Genomic DNA, 12,563 nt, shown 5'->3' on the forward strand with positions numbered 1-12,563 from the left:
GAATAACGGGCCGTTAATGGGTATAAAGTGATACACTGTTCATTACGGGCCAGTTTCACCACGGGCCATTAATGGGCCAAGAGTTACAAAGGTCATCATATGGGCCGAAAGAAGTCATGGGCCACACATGGGCCGGAAGTTAAAATGGGCTGAATCATATTGGACGGCCCAGATGACGCTACTGGGCCTAATTCGGATACGGCGTAACGGGCCCTGGGTTAGTGGGCTGTAAATGGGCTATATGCGAACACGCCATTAACACGCTTTCCGTGGGCCGGGCCGCCACCTTTTGACCAAGTCAAACGGGCCGGCCTTTTCACAGGAATGGGCCTCTGTTGGGCCGTGCCACGTGTCACCGTATCATAGGCAACTTTGTTCCAATGAACGGATGACATCTGTCCCAACGGTGAGCCGACACATGTTTCCTCCAGCCAATCATGATTTTACACATGGAAAATCCCCATTGGTCAGTGCTGTTAACGGTTTATCGGATCCAACACCCGATCCGATAGCTTAACGGCGTTCCGTTACGGTGGATGCCACGTGTCGGTCACCCTTGACGAAAGCACTTCTGTGACGCGTGATTTATCGTCATGGAAGTGGACACTTCCGTGATGATAATTTTGGTAATGTCATGGAACACTTCTACGATAGCACAAGTATGACTATCTTGATTCTGTCATAAATTTGTCATGGATGTACATGCATGACAAAAAACGCGACCTACTATGACAAACACGTATCATCACGGAAGTGTATTTTTTTTGTAGTGGGAGCATGCGCGTAGTAATTTTTTTGATGACTAATAGATTTTTGCAGTAAGTATGTGAGTTCTTTATGACTAATGTTGAGTCCATGGATTATACGCACTCTCACCCTTCCACCATTGCTAGCCTCTCTAGTACTACGCAACTTTCGCCGTTGCCATACACCCACCATATACCTTCCTCAAAACAGCCATCATACCTACCTATTATGGCATTTCCATAGCCATTCTGAGATATATTGCCATGCAACTTTCCACAGTTTTGTTTATTATGACGCGCTCCATCATTGTCATATTGCTTTGCATGATCATGCCGTTGCCATAGTATTTATGGTAAAGCCACCATTCACAATTCTTTCATACATGTCACACTTGATTCATTGCACATCCCGGTACACCACCGGAGGCATTCATATAGAGTCATATTTTGTTCTAAGTATCGAGTTGTAATTCTTGAGTTGTAAGTAAATATAAGTGTGATGTTCATCATTATTAGAGCATTATCCCATGTGAGGAAAAGATGATGGAGACTATGATTCCCCCACAAGTCGGGATGATACTCTGGGCGAAAAAAAAAGAGGCCAAAGAAGCCCACAAAAAATGTGCAAAAAGAGAGAAGTGGCAATGTCACTATCCTTTTTCCATACTTGTACTTCGAAGTAGCACGATGATCTTCATGATAGAGAGTCTCCTATGTTGTCACTTTCATATACTAGCGGGAATTTTTCATTATACAACTTGGCTTGTATATTTCAATGATGGGCCTCCTCAAATTGCCCTAGGTCTTCGTGAGCAAGCGAGTTGGATGCACACCCACTTGGTTTCTTTTTGAGCTTTCATAAACTTATAGCTCTAGTGCATCCGTTGCATGGCAATCTCTACTCACTCACATTGATATATATTGATGGGCATCTCCATAGCCCGTTGATACGCCTAGTTGATGTGAGACTATCTCCTTCTTTTGTCTTCTCTACAACCACCATATTGTATTCCCCCTATAGTGCTATGTTCATGGCTCACGCTCATGTATTGCGTGAAAGTTGAAAGGGTTGGAGAACATCAAAAGTATGAAACAATTGCTTGGCTTGTCATCGGGGTTGTGCATGATTTGAATATTTTGTGTGATGAAGATGGAGCATAGCCAGACTATATAATTTTGTAGGGATAGCTTTCTTTGGCCATGTTATTTTGAGAAGACATGATTGCTTTATTAGTATGCTTGAAGCATTATCGTTTTTATGCCAATATTAAACTTTTTTTTTGAATCTTATTGATCTGGCCATTCATGCCACAATGAAGAAAATTACATGGATAAATATGTTAGGTAGAATTCCACATCAAAAATTCTGTTTTTATCATCTAACTTTTGTTTCCAATGTATCTATAATTTTTTATTGTTCCATGCCATTATATTACCTGTTTTGGATGTTTTATATGCATTAATATGCTATTTATATTATTTTTTGGACTAACCTATTAACCTAGAGCCCAGTGCCGGTTTCTGCTTTTTCCTTGTTTTTGAGCTTCGCAGAAATGGAATACTAAACAGAGTCCAAACGGAATAAAATTCCATGATGATTTTTCTTGGACCAGAAGACACCCAGGAGACTTGAAGTTCAAGTCAGAAGAGCCACCAGGCGGCGACAAGGGTGGAGGGCGCCCCCCTACCTTGTGGGCCCTCGTGACCCCCCTGACCTAGATCTTCCTCCTAAATATTTGCAAATATTCCCAAACGACCAGAAGCATTGATAAAAACACTTTTCCACTGCCGCAACCTTCTGTTCCCGTGAGATCCCATCTTGGGGCCTTTTTCGGCATCCTGCCAGAGGGGGATTCAATCACGGAGGGCATCTACATCAACTCTATTGTCCTTCCGATGAAGCGTGAGTAGTCCACTACAGACCTACGGGTCCATAGCTAGTAGCTAGATGGCTTCTTCTCTCTCTTTGATTCTCAATACCATGTTCTCCTCGATGTTCTTGGAGATCTATCTGATGTAATACTTTTTTGCGGTGTGTTTGTCAAGATCCGATGAATTGTGGATTTATGATCAGCTTATCTATGAATATAATATGAATCCCCTATGAATTCTTAAATGCATGATTTGGTATCTTTGTATTTCTCTTCGAATTATCGGTTTGGTTTGGCCAATTAGATTGATATTTCTTGCAATGGGAGAGGTGCTTAGCTTTGGGTTCAATCTTGCGGTGTCCTCACCCAGTGACAAAGTAAGGGTAGCGAGGCACGTATTGTATTGTTGCCATCGAGGATAAAAGGATGGGGTTTTCAATGAGTGAGAGAGCTCTTGGTATTCCTGTTGATAGTGATTGGGAGAATGCTAGGAAAATGGCTGAATTTCTTGGACATTTTTATGAGCTAACTCTTAGTGTTTCCGCCACACTTCATGTGACCGTGAATCAATTTGTTATGGATATTGCTGAAGTTAATGTTGTGTTGGAAGAGTGGGCTGATAGTGATGATATTTTGCGCAAAATAATGGCCAAGAAAATGCAAGAAAAGTATGATAAGTATTGGGGATGTTGGCATAAGGAGGTGGAGAAGGAGACTGAAAAGGGGAAGGGGAGAGGGAAAGGAAAGAAGAAGGAAGAGGAGAATGTGAACATGTTTGTATTTGCTGCAGCTATTCTTGATCCTAGATTCAAGCTATCAAATTTCACAAAACTAGCAATTGAAGAAATGTATGGTGAGTTAAATGGAGGCAAAGCTTGGTAAGCGGTGAAAACATTTGTGCATGCTTTGTTTGAAGAGTACAAAGCTAAGTATGCACCAAGTGAGCAAGTAAGCATGTGGGTGCTCCACAATCTGAACCAACTCAAAAAAGGGAAGGAAGGAAATTGATGTCTCGGATAAATAAAAAGTTGAGAATTGGTGATGGTGGTGAAACTAGCATGAGCAAATCTGAATTGGAGAAATACTTGCATGAAGAGAATGAAGTAAATAGGATGCTTTTGACACTCTAAAATGGTGGAAGAACAATGCTGCTAGATTCCCAATATTGGCAAGAATGGCCCGTGATGTGTTAGCTGTTCCGGTAGCAACGGTTGCATATGAGTCAGCATTTAGCACAAGTAGACGCATCCTAAATGAGTTTAGAACCTCACTTACACCATTCATGGTCCAAGCTCTTGTTTGTACCCAAGATTGGCTAAGGGGTGCTATTACTATCGACATTGAAGAAGATGAAGAGGAATTGTTAATCCTTGAAAAGGGTAACATGTTGTGATTGTTTTCCATATTTTTTTTATTTCTGACTTCCTATGCTTATTATATGTTTATTTCATTCTTTTCTAGAATTAATTGAAGAGTTCGGTAGTACAAATTCATCTGTGTCGAAGGCAAGCACTAGCAGGTCTGTTTGCAAGCCATCTGGGTCTGGGTCATCTTGCCCGCCTCCGACCTCTACTTAAATATTGGTGAGTGAGTTGCAAGAGATGCTCTCAGGTTTACACATGTTTCACTTTGTAGAAATCCTCTTCATCATGCATATGTTTCACTACATCTCTGTTCATTTTACAAGAAGGATGCTCCTGTTCATGTTCTTAGCTCTGTACTCATTTTTTGTATTATAAATACATATCATGTTCATGTTAATATTTATATATGTTAGAAGTTGAAGTACTCATCTTCATGTTTACATATGTTACAAGCAAGATGCTCCTGTAAATTTTGTTTTCCTGGCTGTTCATTTCTAATTATAACTTGTAATTTTCCTGCAGTGGCTACAGGGACCGACATGTTGCTTGGTGGCTTGCTGGGAGTGTGAGTCCTACTGTTGGCCTGTTGGGTGTTGGGCTGCAGGTTGCTGGCTGCTCTTGAAGACTCCAACTTAGGAACTGGAGCACATCTGCAGTGCACTTTTTGGTGGCACTTCAAAATTTGGTTGTTTGCCTATGTTTTAAAGTGTAATAAGTAGACTTTGATTTTGGTTGGTTGTGTGCTGCACTTCATTCTTGTGAAGAACTTATCAGTTTGCCATGTCTTGGAATTTTAGTAAACGCACTTATGAGATATGCTATTATGCACTTACTACTTTGTCCTACTGTTATGCTATTATGCATGAACTTGTCCTACTGTTATGCTATTTTGTTGATTTCTTTCTTGCACTTATGAGATATGCTGGAACTTCGTTGGTTGTGTTAATATGTTGCCAATTTTTTTTCTTTACAATATGCATGCTATCAAAAAATGTTTTGAAACTGAAACTGGAATTTCTGAATATGGTACCGAATTCGGTTAACACCGAAAAACGAACCGAATTTGTTTATGCATGCTATCAAAAACATTGAGATTATAAAATGCAAATTTTATTATGTATTTTATAATGCTCGTGAACTTTGAAAATAGATCTCGTCCTTCTTGAAAAAAATACTAGCTAACACATGCTCCATCATATTTGTTGTTTCGGCAATAAAATATCATTTCCTTAGATTTCCAAAAGAAAAAATAGTTTGTCTAATTCACATCTAGATGTTTTTTAAGGATGCCATATCTAAGCTTCCACAAATATATAATGCAACAATAAAAAACAAAAAAATTAGGAAAAACAAATAAACCACAAACAAAATAAACATCACCTTAGATGTGACATAACTACTACCTCCGTCCGGGATTTTAAGGCCAGCGAGCCATCGAAGGAGTCTGTTTTTTCAAGGCTGCTGACATGCATCATTGATTTTCTCTTGATCTGCGTCTGGTAGCTCCGCGCGAAGTGGCTGCATGCAAAAGCAAACAGTGCACGGATGGCTACATGCAAAAACTGTCTGCTAAAGTCTCTGCATGCAGTAACTACCTGCTAATTTTATTGGTGGTTACTGAGCTCGAAAATCTCGCGTCCTCAGAATTAATACTGTGTCTTGGGCCCAGAGTTTTGGCTAAGGGGATCTTTAAACCCGGACGGAGGTGGTATGTTACATCTAGATGTGTTCTAGACAGACCCAAGAAAAAAAAATCCCCATTGCGTTTCTCTTACCTACCCTCTCGGAGAAGTCAAGTCACTGAGTCCGACTCGGGCTATTATAAATTGAAGACAGATGCTGCATTCCATGGAGATGACACATGCACTGTTGACGTCGTACTCTGGAACAATATTGGTGAGGCTATTGTAGGTGTGGCATGTCCCTTTAATTCCGTCTTAAACGCTACCTCGGCGAAGGGGTTTGCTTTGCTCAAAGGACTGGGGCTCGTTGAGAAGTTGGTTTGCACTCGTGTGGCAATCAAGAGGGTGCTTGGATACAAGGGACTATTTTTAGTTTTTAGAGGCTAAAGTTCCAAGCACTTTTGACTAAAGAGAGGCTAGGAGCATGCTTGGATACGTTTTAGTCCCATGACTAAAAGTAGTGGGACTAAAACTTGCTAGTCTCACCCATGCTTGGATCCAAGTACTAAAGAGACTAAAATCTAGTTATTGAGCATTTATTATTCTCCAAACCCTCCAATCCAGAACTAAGGAGAGGAATTAAATGAGGAGAGAGAGAGCTAATACATATTTTAGTAGGTTTCCCATGACTAAAAGATTTTAGCCTCAAGACTAGTTCTAGCCTCTCTTTAGTTAGGGGTGCTTGGAACTTTAGCCTCTAAAAGAGACTATTTTTAGTCAGACTAAAAATAGTCCCTTGTATCCAAGCACCCTCTAGGACTAGTCTTGAGGCTAAAATCTTTTAGTCATGGAAAACCTACTAAAATATGTATTAGCTCTCTCTCTCCTCATTTAATTCCTCTCCTTAGTTCTGGATTGGAGGGTTTGGAGGATAATAAATGCTCAATAACTAGATTTTAGTCTCTTTAGTATTTGGATCCAAGCATGGGTGAGACTAGCAAGTTTTAGTCCCACTACTTTTAGTCATGGGACTAAAACGTATCCAAGCATGCTCCAAGTTCGACTCTAATGAGCTAATCAATGCATCACTAGAGATATTAAGCTCCCTTGAAATGAAGCCCGGAGAGAGCTCCTGCGCTTTTTCCCGAGTAGACCCCATCTGTCACTGAGAGGTCTCGGTGTGGCCCCCAGTACTACCATGCAACCGACGTTCTTGGGTTTGACCGCGTGCCGGTTCGTTGCGGTTTGGGGTCTTCTCCCTCGCGTTCTCCAGTCCCCTCCCTCTCCCATCCTTCGCTCGCCCGCGTTTCTGGATCTATCCCTGAAGCGCGACCATGCCAACGATGCCACTTCGATTGCCTCGCAGTGGCGTTAGAATTAAGGGCGCCACCGCCCCCATGCATCGCTTCGACCGCCGGTGGCATATGTCCTCTGTGTCGAAGTACTGCAGACGTTCACCATGCTTCTCTGCGACGGAAGCGTGACACAACAACCCCTCACCGAACGTCTCCTCCCTAGATCGAGATGTTGGCCTACTACGCGTGCTCGCCAATCTGCATATCGCCTTCGGATGCGGGCGCAACGGGGTGAGATGCGAAACTGCACGCCGGCGTCCGTCATTGGCATGTGGGAGAACGATACGCCGGCGCTGGCCAGGGCGTGCGCTCGGGACGTCGGGTTGCACGCAGGCCTTGGCCTCGGACATGTTCGCTTCAACCATCTCAACGAGTGCCCCAGAGTTCATTGCTTCAGCTTGAGGAACCAGGCGGCTTGCTGTAGGCGGATCGAGGCTGCAGGAAAAAGGACCCAAGGCACGAGGTGTGCTGCCTGTGATAAAGGGTGGGGGTGGTCCAATAGTCTTCCGGATACACGGCATGGATTTCAAGCTTAGGTGGTGTTTGGTTTTCTAGTCCTAGAACTTTTTTTAATCCCTAGGACTTTTTAAAAAAGACTCTCAAGGAGGTGCTTCTAAAGACTTTTAGTAAAAAGTCTCAAAAAAATCACACCCTATTTGGTTTGCTAGGGACTTTTTCTAGTCTCAACACAAAAAAGTCCCTGAAACCAAACACCCCCTTAGTTTCCAGGTTTACTTTTCGCATCCCTTCGTCGTCCTTCGGTTCAACCTGGTGCTACCTGTTTTGTTTCTCCTCAGGAAGATGAAATTGATTTTAGGTTCATGTCTTCTGTTTTTCTTTTGACGGGGGTTCGTGTGTCTGCACCAAGAGCGTGTTGGTTTTAAGCCGGGTGTGGTACAATCTTCACAGCATTGATGTTCACATACCACTTGAACCAACGAATCGCCAATACACCTGTGGCCGAGAATTAGATCTAATCGGCGCAACGGGAGTTATTTCAACCAAGGTAATTAATAGTACTGGCGAACAGAGCTTGACCTAATCAACATCCAGTTAAAAAATGTTTGGCGTCAAGTTGCATTACCCTTCCATCAGTATAATTTTTTTTTCTCAAGAGTGGTAAACTGTTACTTTCTATTCTTTCTCTATGTTAGTTTTGAACTTGTTAATTAGGCTAGATCCTGACTGAATATATGCTACACGTTTGTCTTATTTTTGCTAACACCTTAGATGTTTTATGATACTATTTTCAATTTTATTGTGGACAGGTCTTTTATATGCCTACATGCCTACTTAATGTGTGCTCACTGTAGATTTGTGGCATATGCATGTGAATGGTCTTTCATATGCCTCTTCCACCAGAATGATTCGCAGATTTAATTGTTCAAGGCTTCAGTACCATAACAAAAGGTCAATGAAGTTGAAGGTTAGACCTTTATATTAAAAACATCGTACCGGATAACTAGATGATTATTTAGTGTATCAAATGTTAATTATTGATTTTATTTTAACTTGTTTTTAGATGTCACACATATTCTAAAAGCTTGTGATTTTTTATATCATTGTGTGCCTCACTGCTCTACATAACATTGTCCATGGTCCACAAATTGCAGTGGTTTATCTTCTGATACCAGAATTGCACCTGTAAATATGATGTTGTAGCTACATTACATTGAATGAGCTTATTAAGATGAAAGGTACATATATATAGAATTTAGCAATTGCCCACTGAATTGTCCGATTATATTCCTTTTGCAGTTCACGTGGACTATGTTTCACATGGGCCCTTTGATAATTCTTGTTTGTTTAAACCATTCTCCTCGGAAAAAAAGATGTATATCTATACTGCATTGCGAACCGTTGAAACAAAGTAACAAATATCAATACATACTTGATGATGTGCTCCTTCCACGTACGAATTTGATGATGTGCTTTGTGTAACTCGCATGTCACATATTATTGCTCTAATATGTGGTCAAAGTTAGCCTCGAAAAACACATTAGGCCCTATATACATGGAAGGAGGGAGTAAACTTTGTAACAAGATTGTACATATTGGAAGTACCAAATTATTGTGTCCTGGTGGCTAATTCATTCCGATGCATGTTCCTTTTTTGACGAAAAATGCATGTTCCTCATACACATCCATTTTCTATGTCATGTCATCAGGACAGTTGTTACAAAATTTATTTTAGAATGCATAGAAATCAAAGAATGACACAAATGGTCTCTAATTCATTGAAACACTTCGTTACCACAGTTATCACATCACAACGAAAAACAAGTTGGCACATTAACATATCTGATTGCATATATCTAATTTCCGCTGTTGTCTTTCATGGAAGAAGAACGGCGCGGCAAGGCGTGCATTTCCATCTAGTACAATGGAGAGATAGAGATCTTTGGTAAGCTACCTCCGCGTTTGCTTTGCTGAAAGGACTGAAGCTAGTTGAGAAGTTAGGTTGCACTCATGTGAGTGACAATCAAGTCAGACTCTCATGAGCTAATCAATGCATGCAATGGAGAGATAGATACCTTTGGTCCACACATTGCGTTTTTAGAGCATCTCTAGCAATCTCTAGCAAACCCCGTGTAACGTACGAATCTGTAAAATAACCGTTGGCTCACAGTTTTCGGCGAAAAAAGCGACCCAAATAGAAACCGTAAACGGTTTCGACCCGTAATTTTTTTTAAGGGACGCAGAAAACATCCCCGCCGAAACTGTGAATATAAGGATTTCGGAGTCAAGCCCAAGGGGCCCTGCATACATGAACGACCATTGACGGGAGTTTAACTGCCATCGGAATCTTCATGGTCACTCCCATCCGCTCGTCCCCGACCCAGCCGCCGCGCTCGCCCGGCTCTCGAACGGAGCTAAGCTAGCTGCTAGCTCAATCGATTCGCACGGCTAGCTAGATGCGTATCTCTCGACGGCAGCCAAGGCCGCCAGCCGCCGGTCCCCGGCCGCCCTGGCCTCCGTCCGTGTGCCGCGGCCGCCCCGTGTCTTCCTCGTCCGCTTGTCCGCCGGCGGCCGCGCCGATCGATTTCAAGTTGCCTCGAGGAAGATGACGAAAAAAAAGCTAGTTGTGGGTATATTTAGAGAATATTCCTTTTTACGTGCTGATTATACGGGCTCTGTTCGGTCGCAGCTAAAATCGGTCCTTATAATACGTTTTTCTCAGCCCGTAAACTTATACGGGTCGTAGTTTTAAGGGGTCTGCGAGAGTCAGGAGTTACATTCTCACTGTCCTACGGAACCAATTGAGATGGCTCACCATTCGGCGAAGCACTCCTATGGTACTCTAATTTTGGCTGGGATGGAGATCCTCCCAATTTCATTATGCCTTTTGTAACAAATGATGTAAGTTTGTTGGCTGAGAAATAAAATACCGAGAGGCTTTCTCTTAAAAAAACTAAATGTGTTTCCAAAAATACATTAAACTAGGGGAAAAAACAGTTGTCTGAGCCCAGGTTCGAACTGGGGACCTTTAGTGTGTGAGACTAACGTGATAACCAACTACACCACCCAGACAAGGTGCTAACAATCGAGTCAATATTAAATATATTCTTAAATTCCTATTTGAAGCGTAATCAAATCCTCAGCCAACACCAGAACAACTCGAAGGCAAAAAACAAACGACGAATCGAACCGTACTCGAATTTTCAATCGAGCGTATATATACGAGCATAACGCAACACGCCGTATGCAGCATCGATCTTTTAACACCGGTTGCAATGAAACCAAGTTTAGAAAAACATACCACCAAATTGGATTACAAGACCCCACAACCATAGCTGATAGCTCTGCAGACAGACAGATCTTAAACTAAAATCCAGCGGAGGAGCTCGAACCGATCGATGCTGGCGGCGGGCGCGCCCGGCTAGCCGGTGTAGACGTGGACGCCGACGGCGATGAGGAAGATGGTGACGAGCGCGAAGTAGAGGACGGCGTGGATGAGGATGGAGAGGCCGCTGGTGTGCATGCTGCCGAACTCCGCCACCCGCCCGCGCCCCGGCAGCGTGCACAGTAGCCCCGGCGTCAGCAGCACGAACAGCACCGTCGCGACGATCACCGGGCCCCAGTCCGCCATCTCCCTCTCCTCTCTCTGATCTGTTCTGTCTAAAACCCCCAAATTTTGAGCGAGACTCTGGATTTTTTTTTCTGGGAACTCTCCAGGATGTGTGTGTGCAGTGCGGCGGAGACGGGGGAGGTCACGCATTAATGTGTGCCTCTCCAGCTTTGCTCGCAGAGTGGGGGGAGTGGGTGGCCGCCAGCTCAGCTCCCCATGCCGCTTGATATGCCCGTGACATGTGGGCCGAATGTTGTCCTGAACGTATTGGGGCCCACACGACATTGGCTAGGTACTCTCTTGTGCATCGGGAGGGGGAAAGTATACGTTCCGTTCTAGTCGAGGAAACCTTTGCGTGCGTTGCGTCGCGTTGCCGTGGGCGTGGATGGAAGGAACCAGAAGGAGCTTCCGTGGGTCCGGGCCGCCGAAAAACAAAAGAATGAGCGGTGGAGGACATATCCGGTGCACCGACGCCGACGCCGACGCAGCAGGTGTAACAGGTGAATGCCGATCGAAATCACTCGCTAGTCGCCACTACTTTCTCTGTTCGCATTCATCAGGCTCGCTTAGCCATAGTGAATAGTAAGTTAGGCTGGCCATAGTGAGGTAACATAAGTAGTATCATATATTTGAGACTCGCAAACATGCTTATGTGGCAGGCAATTTAAGAAAAGAGAGATGGTTATAGTAATATAGGTAGATACTGTAACATAATAAATGTGATGCTAGTACGTGTCATGCATGACAATAAATGAGACCATCTATGATACTTCCCCGTCTCAGTTTAAAGTCCTGCGCGTATACCTAGGTTGTCAATTTTATCACCCTAATATAAACTATATAACACAAAAATTATACGGTTTGAAAATAGAACTTATGAATTTTATATTGGTATATTTTTTGTAATAAATGACTTGTATTAAGTTGGTCAAATTGACGACCTAGGGATACGCACACGTCCTGTAAACTGAGAGAGAGGGAGTATTATGCATTATAGAGGTAGTAATTACTAGTCTAAGTTACTCCCCACTATACCAGCCTTAGACTACTAACATGCATATGTTACTAGTCTATATTATCACCTCTACAATGGGGACGTGTGTTGTTATGCAACACTTTATTTATTAGGTTATAGATTCAACCCTTAGTATGTATGATGTTACTCATAGTATTAGTAACTAGCTATGTTACTACACGCCTTTTTTTTCATTAACTGCTTGTCACATCATCTATTTTATTTAGATATGTGTAATGTTACCATCTATGTTACTTTCACTATAGGTAGTCTTATATTTGGAGTGAAAATTTGAACATAAATTTTGCATTTAAAAGAAGATTTCCACCACACAATTTAGGCGATAACACGTGAATGCCGATTGAAATCACTCGCTAGTCGCCACTACTTCCTTTGTTTGAATTTACCGGACTCCTTTATATTTTGAGTGAAAGTTTGAACATAAATCTTGTATTTAGAAGAAGATTTCCACCACATAATTTAGGGGACTATTAGGCGCCGGCAGGCCAGCCCAAACGCTC

At 42.6% G+C, this 12,563-nt stretch overlaps 1 protein-coding gene and 1 non-coding gene across 2 annotated transcripts; both read right to left on the reverse strand.

Moving 5' to 3' along the window:
- Window positions 1-10,415: 10,415 nt before the first annotated feature.
- TRNAV-CAC (transfer RNA valine (anticodon CAC)) lies at window positions 10,416-10,489 on the reverse strand. The gene has a single exon. It is a non-coding gene; the product is annotated as a tRNA-Val (tRNA).
- Window positions 10,490-10,585: 96 nt separating this feature from the next.
- On the reverse strand, window positions 10,586-11,185 carry LOC123045306 (uncharacterized). Its single transcript, XM_044468308.1, has one exon. It carries the CDS (start codon window positions 11,175-11,177, stop codon window positions 10,839-10,841), a length of 339 nt encoding a protein of 112 aa, XP_044324243.1. The 5' UTR covers window positions 11,178-11,185; the 3' UTR covers window positions 10,586-10,838.
- Window positions 11,186-12,563: the final 1,378 nt, after the last annotated feature.

Source organism: Triticum aestivum, chromosome 2B (genome assembly GCF_018294505.1).
Source record: "Triticum aestivum cultivar Chinese Spring chromosome 2B, IWGSC CS RefSeq v2.1, whole genome shotgun sequence".
Lineage (NCBI taxonomy): Eukaryota > Viridiplantae > Streptophyta > Magnoliopsida > Poales > Poaceae > Triticum > Triticum aestivum.

What these genes read in the sequence shown, in the direction of transcription:
- LOC123045306 (XM_044468308.1), bottom strand. Translation starts at nt 11,177, where the DNA reads ATGCGTGACCTCCCCCGTCTCCGCCGCACTGCACACACACATCCTGGA.